At 37.1% G+C, this 25,525-nt stretch overlaps 6 protein-coding genes and 1 pseudogene across 7 annotated transcripts; 3 read left to right on the forward strand and 4 right to left on the reverse strand.

Annotated features, from left to right (window-relative positions):
* Positions 1–1,164: 1,164 nt before the first annotated feature.
* On the forward strand, positions 1,165–2,513 carry LOC120778885 (valacyclovir hydrolase-like). The gene is made up of 3 exons (XM_040110932.1): positions 1,165–1,838; positions 1,902–2,157; positions 2,279–2,513. The coding sequence occupies exons 1-3, from the start codon at positions 1,334–1,336 to the stop codon at positions 2,373–2,375; spliced, it is 858 nt and encodes a 285-aa protein (XP_039966866.1). The 5' UTR covers positions 1,165–1,333; the 3' UTR covers positions 2,376–2,513.
* Positions 2,514–2,605: 92 nt separating this feature from the next.
* Positions 2,606–3,388, reverse strand: LOC120782493 (annotated as a pseudogene).
* Positions 3,389–7,521: 4,133 nt separating this feature from the next.
* On the forward strand, positions 7,522–9,577 carry LOC120771800 (valacyclovir hydrolase-like). The gene is made up of 3 exons (XM_040100413.1): positions 7,522–8,117; positions 8,181–8,436; positions 8,577–9,577. Exons 1-3 carry the CDS (start codon positions 7,613–7,615, stop codon positions 8,671–8,673), a joined length of 858 nt encoding a protein of 285 aa, XP_039956347.1. The 5' UTR covers positions 7,522–7,612; the 3' UTR covers positions 8,674–9,577.
* LOC120769769 (phosphatidylethanolamine-binding protein homolog F40A3.3-like) lies at positions 9,527–15,823 on the reverse strand. Of its 2 annotated transcripts, XM_040097233.1 has the most exons (5): positions 15,733–15,823; positions 15,332–15,666; positions 10,235–10,328; positions 9,827–10,161; positions 9,527–9,732 (listed from the first exon to the last, which is right to left on the reverse strand). In XM_040097233.1, exons 1-5 carry the CDS (start codon positions 15,790–15,792, stop codon positions 9,594–9,596), a joined length of 963 nt encoding a protein of 320 aa, XP_039953167.1. In that variant the 5' UTR covers positions 15,793–15,823; the 3' UTR covers positions 9,527–9,593. The 2 variants fall into 2 exon arrangements, with proteins under 2 accessions (XP_039953167.1, XP_039954003.1); XM_040098069.1 differs by lacking the exons at positions 9,527–9,732; positions 9,827–10,161; positions 10,235–10,328 and adding an exon at positions 12,285–12,619.
* Positions 15,824–19,465: 3,642 nt separating this feature from the next.
* On the forward strand, positions 19,466–20,681 carry LOC120771013 (valacyclovir hydrolase). The gene is made up of 3 exons (XM_040099191.1): positions 19,466–20,078; positions 20,142–20,397; positions 20,519–20,681. The coding sequence occupies exons 1-3, from the start codon at positions 19,574–19,576 to the stop codon at positions 20,613–20,615; spliced, it is 858 nt and encodes a 285-aa protein (XP_039955125.1). The 5' UTR covers positions 19,466–19,573; the 3' UTR covers positions 20,616–20,681.
* A 99-nt stretch (positions 20,682–20,780) lies between these two features.
* Positions 20,781–21,711, reverse strand: LOC120772547 (protein D3-like). The gene is made up of 3 exons (XM_040101620.1): positions 21,499–21,711; positions 21,097–21,431; positions 20,781–20,989 (listed from the first exon to the last, which is right to left on the reverse strand). The coding sequence occupies exons 1-3, from the start codon at positions 21,598–21,600 to the stop codon at positions 20,851–20,853; spliced, it is 576 nt and encodes a 191-aa protein (XP_039957554.1). The 5' UTR covers positions 21,601–21,711; the 3' UTR covers positions 20,781–20,850.
* Positions 21,712–23,072: 1,361 nt separating this feature from the next.
* Positions 23,073–25,362, reverse strand: LOC120768976 (AP-2 complex subunit mu). Its single transcript, XM_040096155.1, has 3 exons — positions 25,055–25,362; positions 24,557–24,995; positions 23,073–24,487 (listed from the first exon to the last, which is right to left on the reverse strand). Exons 1-3 carry the CDS (start codon positions 25,229–25,231, stop codon positions 23,790–23,792), a joined length of 1,314 nt encoding a protein of 437 aa, XP_039952089.1. The 5' UTR covers positions 25,232–25,362; the 3' UTR covers positions 23,073–23,789.
* Positions 25,363–25,525: the final 163 nt, after the last annotated feature.

Genomic DNA, 25,525 nt, shown 5'->3' on the forward strand with positions numbered 1-25,525 from the left:
TTTGTGAGGGTATCAGTGAACCGGTTTTGCCAAAGAAGATGTGTAGCGAGTTTTATTAAGACTTATTTTAGAATTTTTACTGAAGTTATCACACGCGCGGATGAACAAACAGTCATTCGGAAACCAACTTGCGTCGCCATTCTGATCGTTTGTAGTCATACGAGGTGTGACAAAAAAGTAGTGAGGCTGATTTTATTGCCGCGCTTGTGGTAAACCTGTGACCCTGAAATTTCCTTTTTCCGGCATCCCTCCCCTCTCCATTGTTATATGTACCATCGCTCTAGCTTGTTTATTTCGCCTGCTGCGTCAAGTTGAGTAGACGTGTATTGGTAGTGCTCGTCACGAAATTGGAAAAACGAAATCAAGAGCAACGCGTCGCGATAAAATTTTGCGCCAGATTGGGCTAAACAGCTTCGGAAACGTACGCTTAAATTGTAAGAGTGTATGGTGATAGTGCTCTTAGTCAGGCCCAAAGCTCAATGATTGTCTCCACGCGCCCCCCGCCCGAAAAAAGCTGGCATGAGCAAGTCGAAGGTGAAAACGATGATTATTGCCTTTTTTGATAGCCGTGGAATCGTCCACAAAGAATTCGTTCCACCGGGGAAAACTGTGAATCAAGTCTACTATTGCCAAGTACTCGAAAGATTGCGAAAACGAGTCAACAGGGTACGCCCAGACATCGCTAACTGGATCCTTCATCACGACAACGGGCCGTGCCACACCGCCCTCAGCGTGTTCAGTATTTGCAACAGCCGCCTTATTCGCCCGACATGTCACCCTGTGACTTTTTTGTTTCCTAAAATAAAATCGGTGGTCAAAGGAACCCATTTTGAGTCGATTACGGCCATCCAGGCGGCCATGACGAGGGTACTCGCGGACATCCCAGTCGCAGCGTTCCAGAAATGTTATGAAGCATGGAAAACTCGCTGAAATCGCTGTATAGCTGCCCAAGGCGACTACTTTGAAGGGGATGGCAGAGTTGTAGAATAATTTCCAAATATACGGTTTTTATGGAATCAGTCTCATTACTTAATTGTCACACCTCGTATATGTATACAATGCCTATATACATATAGTTTTTTTTTTAATTCGTTAAGAAAGGCACTGGAAAAGTGTGATATTAATTGTTTAATGATTGCAATAACTAATTTGAGCTCATACTGTTATTACTATTTTTTATCCGCAACGCTCATCAGTAAACCAGTGAGAAAAACAACCCTACTGTGATCGGTAAATCATCGGCTTGCTGTCGACATTCTTCATTCTATTTTGCTGCTTATCATTGAGCGACTGGACATTATTTCTACTCCATATAATTGCCCAGGATTGCATAATGTTCCAAGTGCGACCAAATCTGTATAGCCGATTTCTAAAGCCGTTAGTAAATTGTACTATAACACAACGCAATAATCACATAGAAACAAAAGTAAAACTTAGTAACGGTATCACCATCAATTATGTTCAAACGGGCAAAGGGGACAAAAATGTGTTGCTAATGCCTGGTGCACTTGGCACTGGCTGGTCACATTTCAAACCACAAATAGAAAAACTACCTGAGTTGCTACCAAATCATACAATAATTGCATGGGACCCGCCCGGTTACGGAAAGTCGCTACCGCCAGAACGACACTTTGATCTCAACTTTTTGCAAAACGATGCACGTTGTGCTGTAGACCTGATGCGCACTATAGGAAGACCCAAATTTTCTATACTAGGATGGAGTAATGGTGGCACAACTGCCATCATTGTGGCTGGTCGTTTTGTCGAATGTGTCGAAAAACTAGTTATATGGGGTGCCTGTGCTTATTTGGATGCTGAACACATAAAAACATTGCGAGGCAAATACACAATAATATTTTAAAACAATAAAGTTATTTTACAGCATGTAATGGATTTTACAGTTTTGCGCGATGTGCAGAAATGGTCACAACGGAATCGTGAAATAATGGAGAAAGTATACGGTGTAGAGGGATTTCCAAAGTTGTGGTCTGCGTGGGTTGATGCTGCGGATGCAATTTATAAAAAGCGTAAAGGAGACTATTGTTGCACAGAAGTAACCCAAATAAAAGCCCCAACTTTTATATTGCATGGCAAGAAGGATCCAATTATTGCTGCCGAGCACATACCATATCTAAGGGAATGTATAAAAGATTCCAAGTAAGAAATTGTGTATATTTCTGCGATAACTAGTTGTTTGATTATACATATATTCTTCATATTTCCAAAATATTTCAACTTTTTGTGATTAAAAATTAATCCATACATTTGAAATTTTTAGATATTATGAATTCCCCGAAGGCAAACATAATATTCATCTACGTTATGCAGACGAGTTCAATAAATTGGTAGCGCATTTCTTAACGCAAAAGCCCTAACATCGTACTTCAAAAGAATTTTATATGTGTATACATATGTATAACCGCTGACCTTTGGTAATATCGCAGTCTACGGAACCGATTGTGGTATTGTTTTATTTAAATGTTAACTCGTCTTAAGTAAAAGGTCAAACTTTTTATTTGATACATTTATTATCGCATGCGTATGTACATATGTATGTATATAAATAAAATAAAGAAAATACATAAAATATCTGTTATATTATATGTTTTTGCAATTAGTCAACAATTTGTGCTCTTAATACCGGCACATAATCATCGAATTGCGCTTGGTAAAAGTTTCCAGCGACCGGGTCACCCAAATTATATTTTGCAATGAAGTTTTCCCTTCACCTTTACACGACCTTCACGAGACCTACACACACAAAAATATAAAATTAAAATATATTTAAATTATTACATAATATTACGAACTCAAGTATGTGTAACAATTCGAAAATTTTAATATTTGACTTACGTTTTAGGTATGAATTGTGTACTTTCAATCTTGCCCGGTTGCTTGAAGACTAAGAAAACATAACGGTGTAAGCCAGTACCCTCTGGTGGACCAGAGCCAATATATTCCGCAACAGTTTGACCTTCCGCTACTTTATTGCCTGGAATATTAATAACCAACCAGTGTAAAATTTCTCGAAGGGTTGGCTCGGCACGAGATGGTACATCGGGGTTTACCATAAACAAAGTATACAGAGCATCATCCTCCACCTCCTAACTGAGTGTGGGTTGATCCTTTACCTGAGTGGGAGCCAGTTCTTTACCAAGTTCTACTGTAACACCACTTGGATAAGTAACCTGGATTATTTATTATATTTATAATTATTTTGACTTATTTCGTATACAAATAAACTTTGGAAGTCACCTGCAGTAACCCTTTAGGCTTGTTGTCAATAATTTCCGGAATAATACCACTTGATTCCATTTTGCGTCTACCTCCACTGTTTGCTTGAAAATGACTGAATACAATTATAGCAAAATCCAACTTTTATATCTCCTGCTTTATGCTTATCTGCCGGTCCGATTTGTGTAAGTCACTCTAACTTGCATTACTGATAGCAATATCAGCATAAATCGTGAATCAGTTTTTTCGATGATTTGCAGGTTTGATAAAGAACGGCGTTCAAGATATTCAACTAATATCCAATACCTAATAATACCATATAATTTATAGCACATCATCTTCTGCTCCCCAAACGGATGTAGGCAGGATCACTCACCTGAGTTCAACTTTCACACCCTTTGCGTAAATGATTTGAAAAACTATTTTTGTAAAACTCTTAATTCTCACATTAGCTTTCCTTTAACGATCATTTGTAACGCTTTAGAGCTCGTAACAATAATCCGGAATATAGCTGATTAAATCCATTATTTGTGCATTGCTGCGGCGTAAAGGATCGGCAGGCCGATTGCCTTGTATGTTGCCAACAAAGTTTCTTTATCTTTTCCCCATGTGCTACCGGCTGGCGATTTGAGGATTTTATTGGGGCTATGTACTTTGGCATTTATCACGGTCGTATGAGGATTGAAGGAGCATTTTAACGTCATCAACTGCATTATTAAGGTCTACTCTGTACCCATTCATCCAGTTTGTAAATATGGTCGATGTGGATTTAGTGGGGTTGAGAGTTAGACCCAGTTTACTATTGAGCACATGCCATCGGTTCCATTGCCCGACGTCATTATCGTGCAATCATCAACGTACGAGGTGATAGAAATTCCCTCTGATGGTTGATGGAATTTCGAAATGTAGAGATTAAACAGCAGCGGGGAAAGGAAACCACACCGCGTAACACCCGGTTTTTTCAATTTGGAATTTTTTCCTTGAAACAGTGTGGATGATTGCCGACCGTTCAGGTAGTTCAAGGCCCACCTCTTCAACCCTGGAGGGAGCGTGGATTGTTAGATGTCCTCAAATAGCGTTGTGTGGTTGACGGTGTCAAAAGCTTTTGGCAGGTCCAACCCCACGAAAATCGTCAGCTTGCAGGGTTGTTCGGGGTCATAAACTATCTCGTTTATGACTGTGGGGGTGCTGTACACTTAGTCGATGCCATGCTGGTGGTCTGCTAGACTCAAATGATGAGTGAAAGTCGAGATGTGATATTGATGTGGCCGTTACTCGTATGTGGTTTCAACGAGACGATGCCACGTGTCATAAAGTCGGTGAAGCGCTTCATTTACACCATGAGACATTTCCAGGTCGTGTACTCTCTCGTTTTGGTAATCAGATTTGGTACTCTCACTTACTTACCCTAGATCATGTGATTTAACATTACTTGTAAATCATTTCTTTCTCCGGGGCGTATGTAAGTTAAAAAACTTTTACTTAGTTTTTATAAAAAAAATGTTTTTCGGGAGCTATGCTCCTTTATTGAATTCTGTGTAAGAACTGAATTTTAAAATTAATTACGCTTCACTCTAAACCTAAGTTTACCTCTGCAACGAGTATGGAGTTTGCTGACGCTGCGCTTCCCACAGGTTGCCCCTACACATGTCGCACTCTCAACGATTTAACTGAAACGAGAAAAAAAACTATTATCTGTTTAATTCCAATCCTGCGAGAGCTCTGGAACACCCTTTATTTTAAAAAGCTTTTCCCCTCCATATGGTTTGGTTACTTTTTCAAAACTCTCCTATAAATAGACTTATTTTAGTAACAGTAACTGTACTGTTAACTACCTTAACAGTATTTGTTGTTTATTCATTTTACTATTAACATTTCGTCATCATTTTGCAAATCATAATGTGAGTCGTATACAATGTCAAATAATACTACATATAAATGTTTATATATATACATAGATGCATTTAATTGATTTATAATACACAGAGGTTTAGTAATAACAAAAATATACATACAAATGTACAATACAGTATGTGTTTTATATTTAACAAGTAAGGAAGGGCTAAGTTCGGGTGTCACCGAACATTTTATACTCTCGCATGGTAAAGTGATAATCAAGATTTTATAATACGTCATTTACATATTTTTCAAATACCGTATTTTTGTAAAGTTTTATTCCGCTATCATCATTGGTTCCTAATGTTTATACTCGTATTATACAAAGAAGGCATCAGATGGAATTCAAAATAGCTTTATATTGGAAGAAGGCGTGGTTGTGAACCGATTTCAGCCATATTTCGTACATGTCATGAGGGTGTTAAGAAAACATTATATACCGAATTTCATTAAAATCGGTCTAGTAGCTCCTGAGATATGGTTCTTGGTCCATAAGTGGGCGGCGCCACGCCCATTTTCAATTTTTAAAAAAAGCCTGGGTGCAGCTTCCTTCTGCCACTTCTTCCGTAAAATTTAGTGTTTTTGACGTTTTTTGTTAGTCGGTTAACGCACTTTTAGTGATTTTGAACATAACCTTGGTATGGGAGGTGGGCGTGGTTATTATCCGATTTCTTCCATTTTTGAACTGTATATGGAAATATCTGAAGAAAACGACTCTGTAGAGTTTGGTTGACATAGCTATAATAGTTTCCGAGATATGTACAAACAACTTAGTAGGGGGCGGGGCCACGCCCACTTTTCCAAAAAAATTATTTCCAAATGTGTCCCTCCCTAATGCGATCCTTTGTGCCAAATTTCACTTTAATATCTTTATTTATGGCTTAGTTATGACACTTTATAGGTTTTCGGTTTCCGCCATTTTGTGGGCGTGGCAGTGGCCGATTTTGCCCATCTTCGAACTTAACCTTCTTATGGAGCCAAGGAATACGTGTACCAAGTTTCATCATGATATCTCAATTTTTACTCAAGTTACAGCTTGCACGGACGGACGGACAGACGGACGGACGGACAGACAGACATCCGGATTTCGACTCTACTCGTCGCCCTGATCACTTTGGTATATATAACCCTATATCTGACTCTTTTAGTTTTAGGACTTACAAACAACCGTTATGTGAATAAAACTATAATACTCTCGTTAGCAACATTGTTGCGAGAGTATAAAAAGGTACTGGGAAATTGTTTCTAGTTTGATATAACAACATATGTACATATGAGTAAGCATACAATTGTGTTATGATACATATGTACATACATATGTATATGGAAACGTTAAAAATAAATTTATATTATCGCACTAATTGAATTATCATTTATGATATCAACAGAATATATTTAGTAAACAAGTAAGGAAGAGATTCGGGTGTATCCGAACTCATTACACCCTTGCAACTTGCAAGAATTAAAATGAGGGAAGTACCTATGTGTAAGGCTTGTTAGTTATTTGATATCTGGGGCGAATTTCCACCTGATTTTAATCATTCTAAACCTAAATATGCACCATTATAAGAAAAACACGCTTTCTCAATTTTATTAGAATAACTCATATATTCGCCGACATATGCGGTATAAAGTAACCCGAAAGTTCGAAAATCTTAAAATTAAGTATATGTAGGCTAAGTGAATTATCAAGAAAAGATTCTCTCTGAATTTCAATTATACATATATCTCACATTTTGACCGATATATTTGGCAAATATAAGCACTAGGTTCACATATTCAGCACTTAAAGATTTCAAATTTTCGATTTGGAAAATTTCTAGTCATAAGGTGGCATTCCTCAAAGGCACCATTCGTCCAAAGTTTTATACTGACACATTAATTGACTCTTGATTTGTATACTGAGGAGTGAGAATTTCAAATCGTGTTATATGAGAAGTAGGCGAGGCTGTAGTCCAATTTCACCAATTTTCATGATGTATCATAAGAATTTCAGAAGAATGTCGCGTACCAAATTTGATTGAAATCGGTTTAGCGGGCATTGAGAAAGGAATCTCACCTAAAAGTGTGCTCTGCCACACCCACCATCCATTTTGCACCCCTCCTTCTTTAAAGCCTTATTATACCAGCTCGGAGGTAAAATTTAATGGCTCAGGCGTAGTTAGTTAGTGATTTATTGCGCTTTTGGTAGTTTTTAACAGTACCGTTATATGGGAGGGAGGGACGTGTTATCATCTAATTTGATATTAATTGTTTTATGATTACATTAATTAATTTCAGCTCATACTGTTATTACTATTTCTTATCCCCTACGCTTATCAGTAAACCCGCGAGTGAAAACAGCACTAATGCGATCGGTAAATCATCGGCTTCAATCAGAATCAGCTGTTTCTTTTGTTATTGTTCCTATTAAATTTTTTTCTGCTTATCATTGAGCCACTGGACATAATTTCTACTCCATATAATTAACTAGGATTGCATAATGCTCCGAGTGCGACCAACTCTGTATAGCCGAATTCTAAAGCCGTTGATAAATTGTACTATAACGCAACGCAATAATCACATAGAAACGAAGGTAAAACTTAGCGACGGCATCACCATTAATTATGTACAAACGGGCAAAGGTGACAAAAACGTATTGCTTATGCCTGGTGCACTTGGCACTGGCTGGTCACACTTAAAACCACAAATAGAAAAACTACCTGAGTTGCTACCAAATCATACAATAATTGCATGGGATCCGCCCGGTTACGGAAAGTCGCTACCACCGGAACGACACTTCGATCTCGACTTTTTCCAAAAAGATGCACGTTGTGCTGTAGACCTGATGCGGGCTTTAGGAAGACCCAAATTTTCTATACTAGGATGGAGTGATGGAGGCATAACTGGCATCATTGTGGCGGCTCGTTTTGTTGAATCTGTCGAAAAATTAGTTATATGGGGTGCCGGTGCTTATTTGAATGGTGAAGAGGAAGAAGCCATGCGAGGCAAATACACAATAATATTATAACACAATTAATTTATTTTACAGCATGTAATGGATTTTACAGATATGCGCGATGTGCAGAAATGGTCACAACGGAATCGTGAAACAATGGAGAAAGTTTATGGTGTAGAGGGATTTCCAAAGTTGTGGTCTGCATGGGTTGATGCTGTGGTTGCAATTTATAAAGAGCGTAAAGGAGACTTTTGTTGCACAGAAGTAACGCAAATTAAAGCGCCAACTTTTATATTGCATGGCAAGAAGGATCCAATGATTGCTGCCGAGCACATACCATATCTAAGAGAACGTATAAAAGATTGCAAGTAAGAAAACTTGACTTTTCTAAAGCATTGAACGTATATATTTCTTCGATAACTAGTTAGTTGACTACATCTTCTTCATATTTAAATAATATTTCAACTATTTGTGATTAAAAATTAATGCATACATTTGAAATTTTTAGATATTATGAATTCCCCGAAGGCAAACATAATATTCATCTACGTTATGCAGACGAGTTCAATAAATTGGTGGGGCATTTCTTAACGCAAAAGCCCTAACATCGTACTGAAACAAAACAATTTTATATACAGGGTTTGTCCGGAAAGTAATAGGACAGTCGAAATAGTCTCCTTCGGCATCGATGCAGCGCTGCCTGTGCGATTTCTAAGCATTGAAGCGTTATTCAAAAATCGGGGTTCGGTTTCACACATCTTCAAATTTTCTTGGCTCTCTTCCACTCACAGCAATTTTGGTCGTCAGTGAGCACTTTTTGGACCATCTTCGCTCACACCTTGCGCATATTCAAGTGCTCCGTCACAATGTTATGAACCACAGATTTTGATAAATTTAACATCTGGGCAATTAAATTATATAAATACTTAGTCGACGCTCTGAGTTCAAAATTGAGCCACATTGCCGGTGTTTGTCGGAGTCGCAGGTCTCCCAGCCCGGCCTTTATTAGCGACGTATTCCCGGCCCTCTAAAAAGGTCTGATGCCAGCGAAACACACCACTTCTTGCTAAAGCAACATATGGCTGAGCCTGCTTGATCATATCAAACGTCTCTGTCGCAGATTTACCGAATTTCACACAGAATTAAATCGAGTACCTCTGCTCAAGTAAACGCTGCATTTTCGGCTTGCACCTCTCACAGAAACACGTCGCGTGAAAATGTTTGTCCTGACTCTCCAGGTGCTCGCAGACAACTAAGCTAAGAACTCTTCTACCGAATCCAGTTGGCACGGCGAAAGAAAATCAGTCCTATTATTTTCAAGACAAACCCGTATATATATATATCCCCGCTGACCTTTGGTAATCCCGCAGTCAACGGAACCGATTGTGGTAATCTGTTATTTAAATTTTAATTCGTCTTAAGGGAAAGGTCAAACTTTTTCACTATTTATATATTTATTGACACATGCGTATGTACGTATAAATAAAATACATAAAATATCTGCTATAATTATTTGTTTTTGCAATTAGTTAACAAGTTGTGCTCTTAATACCGGCACATAATTATCATATTGCGCCTGATAAAAGTTTCCAGCGATCGGATCACCCAAATTATGTTTTGCAATGGAATCTCTTGTCGTCACCTTTACACGACCTTCACGAGATCTGCACACACATATAGAATTAAAAAAATATTTTAAAATATTGCAGAATATGACAAACTCACGTAAAAGTTTGAAAATTTTAATATTTGACTTACGTTTTTGGTATAAATTTTGCACTTTCAATCTTGCCCGGCTGCTTGAAGACTAAGAAGACATAACGGTGTAAGCCACTGCCCTCTGGTGGACCAGAGCCAATATATTCCGCAACAGTTTGACCTTGCGCTACTTTATTGCCTGGAATATTAATAACCAACCAGTGTAAAATTTCTCGAAGGGTTGGTTCGGCACGTGAGGGTGCATCTGGATCCACCATAATCAAAGTATACAAAGCATCATCTTCCGCCCGCCAACTGACAGTGGGTTGATCCTTTACCTGAGTGGGGGTCAGTTCCTTGCCAAGTTCTACTTTAACACCACTTGGATAATTAACCTGGATTATTTATTATATTTATAATATATTATATTTTGAGCTATTTCGTATACAAATAAACTTTGAAAGTCACCTGCAGTAAACCTTTAGGCTTAATGTCAATAATGTCAGGAACTATGCCACTTGAATCCATTTTGCGTCTACCTCCACTGTTTGCTTGAATATGACTGAACAGTATAGCATTTTTAAGTTTTTCACTACTATTTTAATCAGTGCATGAATATATTTTGATTTGATTTCGGTAAGCCACTACAAATTCTGCAAGTACTGATAACAGTATCTACTAGTAGTGTTTTAACTCTCTTATCTCTATAGATATATAATAAATGTGTGGGTGTAAAAAAATTGAAATTATAAATATATATACATACATACATATATTATATTATTAAATGACACCAATCAATATCTTTAGGTTTGTATTACAAATGGTATATATGGTATATAAAAATGTGTGTCATGCTGCTTGTCCTAACTCCTAAAAGTGCAAGTGTTTGTTATTACAAATTATTTGGGGTGCAAATAGGCTGTTGTAGTTACTCTGGGTATCCAGATATACATAGTTCAGCTACCATACCATACCAAACAACGTGAGCAAATTTGAGTGAGGTGTGGTAACCAACCTTGAGGGAACCTTGATGGATTCTCTTCAAAGTAACCGTTTTAAGAGCTCAACAAGGGTGCAGTGCAAGAGGGCAAGTATCTTTGAGTAAGCAGCCCGCTATATAAACGATGAATAACGAAACTAACTTCCCAGCTGGAATCTTCTGGTTGGGTTGCGGACCCGCCACGTAAAAATATAATTAAAAAGAATGGACGCTTACATCAAACTCAATATGCACCTGAAATGCTGGGACCCTTAATAATAAGAGAAATGCTGCTATCCATGTGATGAATGTACTTTAAAAATGCAAAGCCGATATCATCGCACTCCAGGAAACGGAATGGACAAGACATGGCTGCACGATATATGCAACAGCTGCCATGAGACGATGCACAATTTGGTGTAGGATACGTGTTTGGTCGAAGGCTTCGTCACCTTGTCTCTAGGCTTATCCGGATGAGCGGAAGGACAGCGATAGTCTGCATCAAATCTAAATTTCATTTTATAAGTCTTATTTGCGCACGCCTAACAGAATAAAAGGATGACGAAACCAAGAAGCAATTAGACTTCACGACAACACTTCCAACAATGGAGAGAGGCTGGTTTATTTCGCCGAGGCACGTAATATAGCAGTTTGTAGCACCAGATTTCAGCATCTAAATATCCATAAATTTATCTGGATGTCACCTGATTAAAAGACTAGTGACCAAATTGATCATTTTGGTCTTTTCATAGACGGAAGGCAATCTTCCAGTGTTCTAGACGTATGCTCCATGCGAGGTGCTAACAAGGAATCACTATCATGTTGCAGCTAAGATACGTACACTTCGAAAAGCCACAATCACAACAGACAAGCAAGTGCTCGACCCTCCATCCTGCTTAACCAAAGCAACTTCCATCGTTAGGACGTATGTATACAAACTGTGGACGCCGCCTTCCGTCCTCTTTATACCTCTGTAGAAAATGGGGTGGGTTTCTACCGTCCTTTCAGTCAAAAATTTTGCCTTCAGAACCATCCTGCAGCCGATTGGGAAGAAGGCTGTGAAAAAAGGATGTCGCAAGAAGAGGAAGCAAAAAAACAGGAGACCGGAGGACATGAGTAGGAAGAACTTAAGATGCTGGCTCACTGGAATTCGAAATTCGAAAATTTTATAAGAAATCTCTTCCCAAGGGCCAACTTCTGTAAAGACAGATTACACATATCCAGTGTACATTTGAAATTCCTAAAGTACATTCCTAGACACTGCTAAGAAGGACCCGCACCAACAATGTACCCTGACAACGTATTAGTCCCGTTAATCGACTAAGACGAAGTGAAAGCGGGGTGTGTTTGTTGGGTTTAACTCCGGTGAACAATACGCCAACCAAACTACTGGCGAAACTGTGTACAGTCACCTATTACTTTATCTCTTGCCCTTTCTCAAGGACGAAAATTATTAATGTCCGGTTTAGATAATGAACATTTATTCTTTTTACCCATAGTACCAATATTTAGATACCTCAAGTTCAGTCCCTCGGATTCTTATACCGCAATAACGTTTTCGTCTTTATTCGTAAATTTATGTCTTGAATAATTTATTATAAAAGAATATAGTATAATGTATGTATGTATACCATAGCCACAACAACGTTTGGCCGAATCTACGTTATATATTCATATATGTGCAATGTACTACAATAAACAAAACATATTTTATAATTATTTGTTTTTGCAATTAGTTAATCATTTGTGATTTTAATATCGGCACATAATCATCGTATTGCGCCTGATAAAAGTTTCCAGCGATCGGATCACCTAAATTAAATTTTGCAATGGAATCTCTTGTCTTCGTTCTAACGCGACCTTCACGAGACCTTCATACAAACATATCGTTGGCTTAATATAGAAAAGGCGTATCTACATTTTTTTCGAAATCGCGTTTTTAATGTATTCTGGTAGACCACTGTCAAATACTCCTCCCCTTAAAAAATTAGTGGGCTATGATCGTAAATAACGGATTTATAGTCATATAAAAAAAAGCCCTAACTCATTCGAAGTTTTTTTTGAAAGAAAAAAGCCCTAAGTCATTTAAAGTTGAATTTAAAATAGACATACAATCAAAGCCACAACAGAAATTGCACTACATTTTGTATCTATTCTTATTCTTATTGTTTTGCTTTTGTATTTACTTTAAAAGAAAACAGGATTTCCCCGAGTTTGTCTAGCATAAGCATTTTTTCTGTGCTACGTTCCGTTCGTCGGTACGTTTTTGTTTTTTGTGTCAGTTCAATTAACGTTTTTGTGTTGGAAACAGTTTTTTGATTGAAAGTTTTAATAACATGAATTGTGCAAAAGAAAATTCTGATTAAGATGGTGTTCCAAAAAGGAAAAATACTGCTAACAAATCCGAATGGAAACAAAATGTAAATAAAAGAAAAAGATGGGAGGGGTGGAATATTTGGGTATATCAAAAAAAGGACTTTGTCAAAAACCTTCTAGGCAATTAGGAGAGCCATGTTCATCACGATTTTGTGTAAAAAGTGCGGTGAGAAAGTGTTCGACGTTTAATGAGTCCACGCGAAAAGAAATTTTTAGTTTGTTTTGGGAGATGTCCTGGGAGCAAAAGAGGCAGTATGTTGCAGGTCTTACAAGCTTTATGAAACAAAAAGGAAAACCTCTGAAAATTCGAGACGGAATCAGTCCATATCATATTTCTTGAGTCATAATTCAAAACGATTACAACTGTGCGTGAAATGTTTTATTCAACCCTAGGAGTAAAGGAAAAGATGGTTCGAAATTGGATTAGCAGCGCCGGTAAACACGGTACTCAATGCAGTCCCGATAAAGCTTTACTTTTGCGCAAAAATGCTAAGCGGTCATCAGTTATAGGTCAGCGCAAGAAAAACCGACGTGACTTTCTAAAAAAATGGCTAGAGGAGTTGCCAAAAATGGAGTCACATTATTGTCGAAAAGATAGCAAAAAGTTTTACTTCGAATCGGATTTTTCCTCATATCAGGAGATTTACAAGCTTTATGTCAACGAGTGTGAATCCGAAAAGAAAATGGACGCCTAAAATTGTCGTACCCAATATTTACGCAATTAATAAAGGAATTAAATTATTCTATTTTTAAGCCAAGAAAAAGATCAGTGCAATTTATGCGTATCACATAAAGTTAATAATGTTTCCGATGAGCTATACGAAAAACATAGAGAAGAAATCGGAAAAATGCGTGCAGAAAAGCAAAACGATATCAAAAATGCTGAATCCGGACTATGTGCAGTATTCTGTATGGATGTGCAGGCAGTTAAATTAGTGCCTCAACTAAAACGCGAGTGCTGCATATTATAAAATGAAGCTTCAACTACATAACTTTACTGTCTATAATATTGTAACGCATGAATCAGATAATTATGTGTGGAACGAAACAGTTGGAAATTTAGTCTCTTCCGTTTTTGCTACATGTATTATTAAGCACTTAAGGTATTTCCATGCTCGATCGCCTGAAACCCATCACATTATTATTTACTCGGATGGTTGCTTTCACCAAAATCGTAATACTGTTTTGTCTAACGCCTTGTTGAATTTTTCAAAGGAAAGCGAAATAACAATTGAACAGAAGTTTTTAATAAGTGGTCATACGCAAATGGAATGTGATGCATCGCATTCCCTTATAGAGAGAAAAATAAATAAAAAACAAATAAACTTGCCGTCTCAATTTGTTCAACTCATTAAGGAATCTAGAAAAGTTCCAGCACCTCTACAAGCGCACCATTTGCGTTATGATTATTTTTTAAATTTCGAAAATATTTCAAAGATATACACATCAATACGACCAGGTGAATATTGCACACTGAAACAACTCTTTAGATATATATACTTAAGCTTTTCTTAAATTGCAGGCAGGGCATTGGAGATCATACAGTAAGCATGCTTCGAGCCTTGGCGTATGACTCGTCAGGATCAATTTATTTTAAAACAAATGTAACGGATGAATATCAGTTACTCCCACAGAGATCGAGGTTTCCGATTGAAAATGTGTCCCCGATTGTCTTTATAAAGAGAAAATAGCCATATCTAAAAAAAAGTGGGACCATTTGCAAGATCTAAAAAAAAAATTTCTTCAAGCAGATTGCCACAGTTTTATGATAATTTACCTTATAAAACCTAATTTGTTTACAGTATAATAACATCTGCCTTGAAATATATATTTTAGTTTTTAATTATATATTTATTTTACTTCAAACATGAATTATTATATAAGTTTGTCCTAATTTTCACTTACGACAAAAAGCCCTAACTTAAATTTATTTTCAAGAAAAATAATAACATAAAGCCCTATCTCAAATAACTTCAAAGAAATTAAAAATAATAACAAAATTATACCACAATTGAATTTGTTACCTGTTTTGAATAAAAATTGCAATAGAAATGTTTTTTGCATCTTAAGTTTTTAAGGTTTTATTCAGTTTTTTCCTTCTCCTGAAAAGTAACGAAAAGTGTAGATACGACTTTTCTATATTAAGCCATCGATATGTATAAAATTTAAAAAATATTTTAATATTTATTATTTAATATTTGACTTACGTTTTCCGAATGAATTTTGTACTTTCAATCTTGCCCGCCTGCTTGAAGACTAAGAAAACATAACGGTGCAAGCCAGTACCGTCTGGTGGACCAGAACCAATATATTCCGCAACAGTTTGACCTTCCGCTACTTTATTGCCTGGAATGTTAATAACCAGCCAGTGTAAAAATTCCCGATTACTTGGCTCAGCACGTGATGGTGCATCGGGGTCTACCATAAACAAAGTATACAGAGCGTCATCTTCCGCCTCCCAACTGACTGTGGGTTGATCCTTCACCTGAGTGGGAGTCAATTCCTTACCAGATTCTACTTTAGCACCACTTGGATAATTAACCTGTACCAATTTCCATTAAGGAATTATACTTTCTTTGGTTTATTAGTAATAATCGTTTGTAGTCACCTGCACTAGACCTTTAGGACTGGTGTCAATGATGTCCGGAATTATACCACTTGAAATCATTTTGCGTCCACCTCCACTGCTCACTTGAATATGATTGAACATCAATATAACAAAACTCTCATAACTACTACTTAAATCAGTATGAGTATATTTTTAACCGATATTGGTAAGCCACTCCAAATTCCACTAATCTGATAACAGTATATATGTACTATTAACTACTACTAGTATGACATTAACTCTCTATGGATATATATATTTGTATGTATATTTGGTGGTCAAAAATTGCTAATACACATATGTTAATGTATGATATTTTGATATTTATTCTATGAATAAATAAATAAGGAAGGGCTAAGTTTGAAGCCCGTGTAATACCTATTAAGATATATGGGAGATACGGGTAGTATTGAACTTATTTTGCTATCTTTTTGGCGTCACCACATATGGTAGAAGATGCTTTCTGAGTTTCATTAAGAAACCTCATAAACCACCACCAATATATAAAGTCAAACGGATGTTTGAAGATTTTATCCATTACTGTTACTGTTACGCACTCTCTCAACTTCTTTAAGACAACTCATATACAGGGTTTGTGCGGAAAGTAATAGGACTGAGTCGATTTAAAAAAAATTATTGAACCAATCGTTACAATTCTTTAAAAACTTTTAAATTAAGCTTCTTCTGCTGCCAGCGCGATTTCCAAGCATTGAAGGCGTCACGGAAGGCATTCTCCGGAATAGCCTAGAGAGCTGAGGTGCATACTGCTCTGATCCCATCTTGGTCATCTCAAAATGCTTACCGTTTATCGGCCCTTCAGGCAAGGAAACCAAAAAGTCTCCCAGCACGGTCTTCATCAGCCTCCGGCCCTCCAAAAAGACTTGAAGGTACCGAAACACACTGCTTCTTGCTAAAGCAACATCAGGGTAAGCCTGGATCATATCAAAAGCCTCTGTCTCATATTTCCTGAGTTTCACACAGAATGGCCGATATTTTCAGTCAAAAGTCAACTATAGATACTGGGGTCCACATATTCGGTACCTATGTAGGTGCTGGAACAGTTTTTGTTGGATTTTAACAATTTTTAGTCATAAGATGGCATATACTAATAGTATTATTCGTGCAAAGTTTTATCCCGTTATACTAATTGCTTCTCGATTTGTGTTGTGAAAGAATCAAGTGGAATTTAAAATTGTGCTATTTGGGAAGTAGGCATGTTGGTTGTTCGATTCGATTCGTTTGTCGAGCGGATCCCGAGATATGTGATTTCACCTAAAAGCGGCTGGTGCCACGCCCATCGTCCAATTTTCAACCCGGATCCTGTAAAGCTTTCTCATATTATCTCCGAGATAAAATTCAATGTCTCTGAAGCATTTAGTTATTGATTTATCGCAATTCTAGTGGGCGGGGTTACATCCAATTTGATCCATTTTTACATTGTCGGTAGGAGCTCTTGTAATATTAGCTTTGGGCGAATTTAGTTATTGTAGCTTTAGTGGTTTAGGAAATACATAGGTACATTAAACTTATTAGATGGCGGGGCCACATCCACTTTTTCAAATTTTTTGCCCACAGGTGCACCTTGCTATGCAAACCATTGTCCAAACAACAGTTTTATACAAGTATATCTAATTAAATATTATATAGTTATAGTTCTTAATTGAGTGCTTCTTCTTCTTTATTGGCGTAGACTTTTCGCAACGTGGCGCCAATTGGAAATGTCAAGCGCAGCCAGGTCCTTCTCCACCTGATCTTTCCAACGGAGTGGAGGTCTTCCTCTTCCTCAGCTGGTGTTGCGTCCAATACTTTCAGAGCTGGAGTGTTTTCGTCCATACGTACGACATGACCTAGCCAGCGCAGCCACTGTCTTTTGATTCTCTGAACTATGTCAATGCCGTGGCCAACGCGCAAAGGACCATAAATCTTTCGCAGAACCTTTCTCTAGAAAACTCCTAAGGCCAACTCATCAGATGCCATATAGCAGGACGGGAATACTGAGTGACCTATAGAGTTTGGTTTTTGTTCGTCGAGAGAGGACTTTACTTCTCAATTGCCTACTCAGTCCAAGGTAGCACCTGTTGCAAGAATTATTCAGAACTAATGGCACGGGTGTTGCGGCCAATGATATCAATATCATCGGCATAGGCCAGCAGCTGTACACTTTTATAGAAGATTGTACCTGCTCGATTAAGTCCTTCAGCTCGCTTTGGGAGTCGCCTCGTTTGGTATAGAACGGCTCAGAGAGGTCCTTCCCGTTTCTGACAGAACTTTTGGTATTGCACAATGTCAGTTAACACAGCCGTATTAGTTTTGCGGGAATACCAAATTCAGACATCGCGGCATAAGGCAGTTCCTTTTCCTGCTGTCAAAAGCAACTTTGAAATCGAGGTGGTGTGTGTCGATTCTCTTCTCACGGGCGCATTGTGAATGTCTGGTCAATTGATGATTTTCTTGGTCTAAAGCCACACTGTTAATGTCCAATCAGTTTGTTGACGGTGGGCTTTAATCTTTCACACAATACGCTCGATAGAACCTCATATGCCATATTTAGGAGACTTATCCTATGGTAATTGGCGCAGATTGTCCTGCCATATTTTACAAAGAAGCTGATACAAGCTCCTTATCAGTTCCTCGCCGCCGTGTTTGAATAGCTCGGCTGGCAATCCATCGGCCCCCGCCGCTTTGTTGTTCTTCAGACGGGCAATTGCTATTCGAACTTCGTCATGGTCGGGCAATGGAACATCTGCTCCATCGTCATCGATTGAGGAATCGGGTTCACCTTCTAGATTTCAAACAATAACCCTGTCGGCCAGCTTGTCAAGCTCTTTGAACTCACGCATTTTGGCCCCTCTCTTTTTCTGTCTGCTAATGCGTCTCGCTTCCCTCTTCAACTATTAATGGGATAAATACTCTCACTTGTTGTGGTAGGCAGCCTGTTTTCTCTCCGTTGCGACTCGGCACTCCTCATCGTACCAGCTGTTCTTTTGCATTGTCCGAAAACCAATCGCTTACAGCTGTAGGTAAGGAGCTTGAAATGCCTTGATTGAAGCTTCTCGACGTCGGACCTAGCTTGTGTTTGTTGACGTACGTTTTTTGCTGCACAGAGGCGGGTGCGAATCTTGGCTGCAATAAGATAGTGGTGCGAGTGGATGGGCGCAAATCAGCAATATGTTGAACAACTTCTCTTTGATGCAGACTGTGACCAGACGTTCATCCACCGGGGTGAATGACAGTACTCGGCGACGGACTCTCTCTCACCGCGAATCCCACACCAAATTTCCTCCTCCTTTATATGGCCTCAGTCCTTGTCCCGTCCATCGCATTTCTTGGACGGCGGTGATGTCAGCCTTCACTCGAAGAGGACGGCATCTTCCTTATTAAGGGACTGGACATTCCAGGAACATGCCCTTAAATCGTAGTCTTTAACACATTTGCTGGGGTCGTCATCAAAAGAGATGTCTCTCATCCGAGGCTGTTATCTTCTTATCCTTCGTAGTGTGTTTTACGTGGGCCACTCTCAAGTGAATGGCAATCAGAGAACTTTCCTCACTTGTGTCAACTTCTACACATGGCTCCATTCTCCTTGTTTTATGATTACAATAATTAATTTGAGCTCATACTATTATCAGTATCGGTTATCAGTAAACCCACGATTAAAAACAACACTTACATATGTGATCGATAAGTCATCGACTTGGTGTTGATATTCTTCAGTCAGAATCAGCTGTTCAGCTGTTTCTTTTGTTATTGTTCCTTTGGTTTAGTTTTTTTTTTTTGATTTTTCTTATCATTGAGCCACTGGACATAATTTCTACTCCATATAATTAACTAGGATTGCATAATGCTCCAAGTGCGACCAACTCTGTATAGCCGAATTCTAAAACCGCTGATAAATTGTAGTATAATGCAACGCAATAATCACATAGAAACGAAAGTAACACTTAGTGACGGCATCACCATTAACTATATACAAACGGGCAAAGGTGACAAAAACGTATTGCTAATGCCTGGTGCACTTGGCACTGCCTGGACAGATTTCAAACCACAAATAGAAAAACTACCTGAGCTGCTACCAAATCATACAATAATTGCATGGGATCCGCCTGGTTACGGAAAGTCGCTACCGCCGGAACGACACTTCGATCTCGACTTTTTCCAAAAAGATGCACGTTGTGCTGTAGACCTGATGCGGGCTTTAGGAAAACCCAAATTTTCTATACTAGGTTGGAGTGATGGAGGCATAACTGGGATCATTGTGGCGGGTCGTTTTGTTGAATCTGTCGAAAAGTTAGTTATATGGGGTGCCGGTGCTTATTTGAATGCTGAAGAGGAAAAAGCAATGCGAGGCAAATACACAATAATATTATAACACAATTAATTTATTTTACAGCATGTAATGGATTTTACAGATATGCGCGATGTGCAGAAATGGTCACAACGGCATCGTGAAACAATGGAGAAAGTATATGGTGTAGAGGGATTACCAAAGTTGTGGTCTGCATGGGTTGATGCTGTGGTTGCAATTTATAAAGAGCGTAAAGGAGACTTTTGTTGCACAGAAGTAACGCAAATTAAAGCGCCAACTTTTATATTGCATGGCAAGAAGGATCCAATGATTGCTGCCGAGCACATACCATATCTAAGAGAACGTATAAAAGATTCCAAGTAAGAAATTGTGTATTTTTCTGCGATAACTAGTTGTTTGATTATACATATATTCTTCATATTTCCAAAATATTTCAACTTTTTGCGATTAAAAATTAATCCATACATTTGAAATTTTTAGATATTATGAATTCCCCGAAGGCAAACATAATATTCATCTACGTTATGCAGACGAGTTCAATAAATTGGTAGCGCATTTCTTAACGCAAAAGCCCTAACATCGTACTTCAAAAGAATTTTATATGTGTATACATATGTATAAGCGCTGACCTTTGGTAATCTCGCAGTCTACGGAACCGATTGTGGTATTGTTTTATTTAAATGTTAACTCATCTTAAGTGAAAGGTCAAACTTTTTATTTGATATATTTGTTAACACATGCGTATGTACATATGTATATAAATAAAATAAAGAAAATACATAAAATATCTGTTATATTACATGTTTTTGCAATTAGTTAACAGTTTGTGCTCTTAATACCGGCACATAATCATCGTATTGCGCCTGATAAAAGTTTCCAGCGATCGGATCACCCAAATTATATTTTGCAATGGAATCTCTTGTCGTCACCTTTACACGACCTTCACGAGACCTGCGCACACATATATAAAATTAAAAAAAAAAAAACATTTTAAATTATTGTATAATATGACAAACTCAAGTATGTGAAAAGTTCGAAAATTTTTATATTTGACTTACGTTTTAGGTATGAATTGTGTACTTTCAATCTTGCCCGGTTGCTTGAAGACTAAGAAAACATAACGGTGTAAGCCACTGCCCTCTGGTGGACCAGAACCCCTATATTCCGCAACAGTTTGACCTTCCGCTACTTTATTGCCTGGAATATTAATAACCAACCAGTGTAAAATTTCCCGATAAATTGGTTCGGCACGTGATGGTGCATCGGGGTCTACCATAAACAAAGTATAAAGAGCATCATCTTCCGCTACCCAACTGACTGTGGGTTGATCCTTCACCTGAGTGGGGGTCAGTTCCTTACCAAGTTCTACTTTAACACCACTTGGATAATTAACCTGGATTATTTATTATATTTATAATTATTTTGACTTATTTCGTATACAAATAAACTTTGGGAGTCACCTGCAGTAAACCTTTAGGCTTATTGTCAATAATGTCCGGAACTATTCCACTTGAATCCATTTTACGTCCACCTCCACTGCTTACTTGAATATGACTGAACATCAGTATGACAAAATACAACTTTCATTACTACTATGTACTGAAATCAATGCATAAGTATATTTTTATCCGGTTTTGTTAAGCCACTCCAAATTCTGCTAGTACTGATAACAGTATACATATACTATTAACTACTACTAGTATGACATTAACTCTCTATGGGTATACACATACATATGTACGGTGGTCAAAAATTGCAATTATACATATTTTTATGTATTATATTTTATTTATTCTATGAATAAACAAATAAGGAAGGGCTAAGTTTGAAGCCGGTGTAATACCTATTTAGGTATATGGGAGATAGGAGAGGTATTGAACTGATTTTATGTCTTTTAGGCGTCACCACGTACAGAAGAAGATGCTCTCTGAGTTTCATTATGGTACCTCACACACCAATATATGAGAAGTAAAGTCAAACGGAAGTTTGAAGATTTTAACCATTACTGTTGCTGTTATTATTGGGAGAAAAAATTGCGCTATAAAGCCAACGGGAAGTTCGAAACTGTTTACATTAGATGCATTAATTTCTTGTTCCCACGATGTATTTTGCTTCAATTGTTTCTTTGTTTTTCGTAAAAGGAGGTCTGCATGAATTTGTGAACCATGTACCATTGGGTTTTAGGGAGCATAAGCAAACAGATGTTATATTTACTGACTTTAGCAAAGCTTTCAATAAAGTCACTGTCTTGTAATAATGTTTGTTTTTACTACACTTAGCACCATTGCTGAAATGAGCATACATAGTAGTAGCTGAGAAATCCGCTTATTCGATAACTCTGACCTACACATTTTGTTCGCATGGTATTTACATTGCTGAAATAGATACCGACTTTAGTCCAGTTCGTCGCAAACAATTGCGCTTGTTATCAAGTATTGACGAATAATTATGTAGCTATGTAATTATTTTTTCTTTAGTTCTATTCTAATTTTTCTGTTCTTAATTCTGGATTAACAGATTTCTTTTGTTTTTTGCTTAATCTACCAATTTTTCACCTGTATGAATTATGTATTATATTTTAAGTTTTAATGCTCAATATAATGCCATATGAACATACAATTTGTATGCATATCTGAAATTTTATAGTTTTCAACATTTTTTACACGGTTTTTCGAAGTAAATATAGTTTTTTATTTCATCTTACACGGGTTTGAGATGACATGGAACGTATACCCCATTTTACTATAGGAAATACTTTTTTTTTTGCACGGATTTCTGAGGAACGTATCTACCGTGTAAAAAAAGAGTTGGGTGTACTTATTTATTTATTCAATAATTTGTGTACCAATACCACGCAAATTGTCAAATATATCAATTTCCATTTAACAAGTGCATCTTTTGATATTATTTATAAAAAAGGAAAAGAAAACATACACGATCTCTAGGATAAATTGTTTGAAATCTACAAGGCGGCTAAGGATCAAAAGGCGTAGACACAAAACATAAGTAGATACATAATTCAACTATTTTTGAATAATATTTAATATTTATTTGTCATAACTATCAATTCAACACTTTTAACATAATTATAATATTTCTATATGTTCGAGATTTGTGTACTTGAATGATTTTATTATTCTACATGTATGTTTATACTTATACAACAGAGAAATGAGAAGTTACGTTAATTGTTTTCTAACAGTTTAGACAATTATTTGCAGGTTTACACAAATTAACTAATACGAGTAATACATGTATTTGAGTAGATGTGCCAGCACAAATTTGTATGCTCCACTTTCAGACCGAATTTAACACTTTGTTATATTAAAATTAATATAGTTATACGTTCTTATTTTTAACATAATTTTCTTTTAACAGTATTCTTTTGTGGAGCATATTCTGTTTGGCTTTTCTTCAATATTTTCAATTATATTCAAAATGGATAAACAAAATTATTTTAAAAAAATTGCAGTCCTCCATTTACAAAAATTGTTTGTAATATACATAGAAACGCCTTTGCATATAACGTTAATAATTGAGAAAATAATAATTTTAATTATAAAAGGTATAAAATTGAGGAATATACATAGATATAATAGCAATTGCGATTAAATAATAATATGCATATATTTATGTAGGTAATGATGAATATACATTATAGAACTAGTGTGGAATATAATGTGTACAATTTGATTGCGAATACCAATCGGAAAATTGATTATTCTTCTACCCGACTTTATCAATAAACTGTTTAACAGCGAGTTTCATAAAGCCCACTGCGACCAATGTAGCGTACCCATTTTACTACATCGTGGTCAGAGTAATTGAGCTTTGGCTCGAAGACTTTTAAATAACGTACTTTAAAGCCAGAGGGTGCGAATGGTACCTCAAAATTCATTGAAATTGGTGGGCGTGTCCACTTTTTCTTTGTATCTGTTTCTAGTAATTCGATTTCTGCTGAAAGTTGAGTTTCTTTCATTCCCGCCATACGTTTGATCTTCCAAACAATTGCATTATCCGAGGCTTTATATTTAGCTTTTCCCTTCAAACAAATCAACTGAACACCAGAAGTATTGAGTGGTGTGGGAATTTTTACTTCAATTTTTTGACCCAGTAGCGAGGGTTTGAAATTCGATTTGAGCACAACTTTTACTTCCATTTTAGTTCGGCCAACTTCACGTACAAGTGGAATTACTCGGAATGGCAACGAAATATCTTTTGTGGTACGATAGCGCATGAGCTCAAATTCTCCATCAGGTGGTATAAAACTAATGGAATGTTCCGTCTCGAATTTACTCAACTTAACACATTGATGAAACTGACAATCATCGATGACGACAACAGGTTTACCTGAACGTGAAGTTTCCGCTTCAGAGTTGCCACCGATACCACGTCCTTTGGATTCCATAACTATTTTATCGTTGATACCAAACTTACATTCAGGCATACCTGTTTTTATACGAATTAAAATATTTCTATAGGATTACCATAACTTTATTCTTAAGAAACGAAACATACCCGAAAGATACGACTTCATAACCACTTTTCCAGCTACATGGGCAGAGAGCACTTGCCCCTGGGGACTCATCAGCAGATTCACGTACTCCAACACGTCGAGGAAAAGTTCATTGCGACGGTATTTTATTCCTTCACGTCGCCAGCCGATTTGACCGGTCACTTGTGAGGTGATTTGCATTTGTTCCTCCTTAGTAGCCGATTTGATACCCTGTTGCGTGATGAACGTCTTCAGCGTGCCCGAGTCCGTGTTCTGCGGATAGCCAAAGTCGAGAATCTCGTCGAGCAGTTCATATATTAGAACAAAGTTGTTCTTAATATTTTCTTCGGAAATTTTACCAAAGTATGACTGCATAACTTCTATAATTTTCAATAGGAATTCAAATACCATTGCTGCATTCACATTTTGCTTTGTGACTGCAGCCAACCAGATATTAGCACGCTAAAAAGAGTATTTGTTGCAATGAAATAGTCATTATAAACTCATTTTATAACATATACCTTAATATGAAAAAAACTGGTGCGTGCGATATTTGTTACCGGGGAACGAACTTGCTGTCTTGCATGGATGACGTTGACACGAAAAGCATCAACTGCATTACGACCAATATCATCTCGATACACACGGCTAATTAATACCTCTCCCTTGTGGTTATATACAAATAATCCACCAATCATTTCTAATAAAGAACTTATTTATTTAGTACAATCAATTAACACAATACGCCCAACTAAATATAAGTTTATTAATTTTTCACTTTCAGCGATTATCGATCAACACCCTCTTTTTCAATACATTTGACGGCTGTCACCAAATTCGTATCACACCACATAGTCGCATTTGATAAATATTACTTTTTCTTTAAAATTATTTATTACTACATTAAGCTTAGATTAAGCATATTTCTTACCTTAAAAATTATGTATGACTAAAATGCTTCAATTTCATATAACTTCATAAATTATACTAAT

Source organism: Bactrocera tryoni, chromosome 1 (assembly GCF_016617805.1).
Source record: "Bactrocera tryoni isolate S06 chromosome 1, CSIRO_BtryS06_freeze2, whole genome shotgun sequence".
Classification (NCBI taxonomy): Eukaryota; Metazoa; Arthropoda; class Insecta; order Diptera; family Tephritidae; genus Bactrocera; species Bactrocera tryoni.

Excerpts from the sequence above, each read along its gene's own strand:
- LOC120778885 (XM_040110932.1), top strand. The coding sequence starts at position 1,334 with ATGTTCCAAGTGCGACCAAATCTGTATAGCCGATTTCTAAAGCCGTTA. Across the intron at positions 1,839-1,901 it reads ACACATAAAAACATTGCGAG|TTTTGCGCGATGTGCAGAAA; the intron begins GCAAATACACAA and ends TGGATTTTACAG. Across the intron at positions 2,158-2,278 it reads GAATGTATAAAAGATTCCAA|ATATTATGAATTCCCCGAAG; the intron begins GTAAGAAATTGT and ends TGAAATTTTTAG.
- LOC120771800 (XM_040100413.1), top strand. The coding sequence starts at position 7,613 with ATGCTCCGAGTGCGACCAACTCTGTATAGCCGAATTCTAAAGCCGTTG. Across the intron at positions 8,118-8,180 it reads AGAGGAAGAAGCCATGCGAG|ATATGCGCGATGTGCAGAAA; the intron begins GCAAATACACAA and ends TGGATTTTACAG. Across the intron at positions 8,437-8,576 it reads GAACGTATAAAAGATTGCAA|ATATTATGAATTCCCCGAAG; the intron begins GTAAGAAAACTT and ends TGAAATTTTTAG.
- LOC120769769 (XM_040097233.1), bottom strand. The coding sequence starts at position 15,792 with ATGATTTCAAGTGGTATAATTCCGGACATCATTGACACCAGTCCTAAA. Across the intron at positions 15,667-15,732 it reads GTCCTAAAGGTCTAGTGCAG|GTTAATTATCCAAGTGGTGC; the intron begins GTGACTACAAAC and ends AAATTGGTACAG. Across the intron at positions 10,162-10,234 it reads AGCCTAAAGGTTTACTGCAG|GTTAATTATCCAAGTGGTGT; the intron begins GTGACTTTCAAA and ends TAAATAATCCAG.
- LOC120771013 (XM_040099191.1), top strand. The coding sequence starts at position 19,574 with ATGCTCCAAGTGCGACCAACTCTGTATAGCCGAATTCTAAAACCGCTG. Across the intron at positions 20,079-20,141 it reads AGAGGAAAAAGCAATGCGAG|ATATGCGCGATGTGCAGAAA; the intron begins GCAAATACACAA and ends TGGATTTTACAG. Across the intron at positions 20,398-20,518 it reads GAACGTATAAAAGATTCCAA|ATATTATGAATTCCCCGAAG; the intron begins GTAAGAAATTGT and ends TGAAATTTTTAG.
- LOC120772547 (XM_040101620.1), bottom strand. The coding sequence starts at position 21,600 with ATGTTCAGTCATATTCAAGTAAGCAGTGGAGGTGGACGTAAAATGGAT. Across the intron at positions 21,432-21,498 it reads AGCCTAAAGGTTTACTGCAG|GTTAATTATCCAAGTGGTGT; the intron begins GTGACTCCCAAA and ends TAAATAATCCAG. Across the intron at positions 20,990-21,096 it reads ACACAATTCATACCTAAAAC|GTCTCGTGAAGGTCGTGTAA; the intron begins GTAAGTCAAATA and ends ATGTGTGCGCAG.
- LOC120768976 (XM_040096155.1), bottom strand. The coding sequence starts at position 25,231 with ATGATTGGTGGATTATTTGTATATAACCACAAGGGAGAGGTATTAATT. Across the intron at positions 24,996-25,054 it reads CCAGTTTTTTTCATATTAAG|CGTGCTAATATCTGGTTGGC; the intron begins GTATATGTTATA and ends TACTCTTTTTAG. Across the intron at positions 24,488-24,556 it reads TATGAAGTCGTATCTTTCGG|GTATGCCTGAATGTAAGTTT; the intron begins GTATGTTTCGTT and ends GTATAAAAACAG.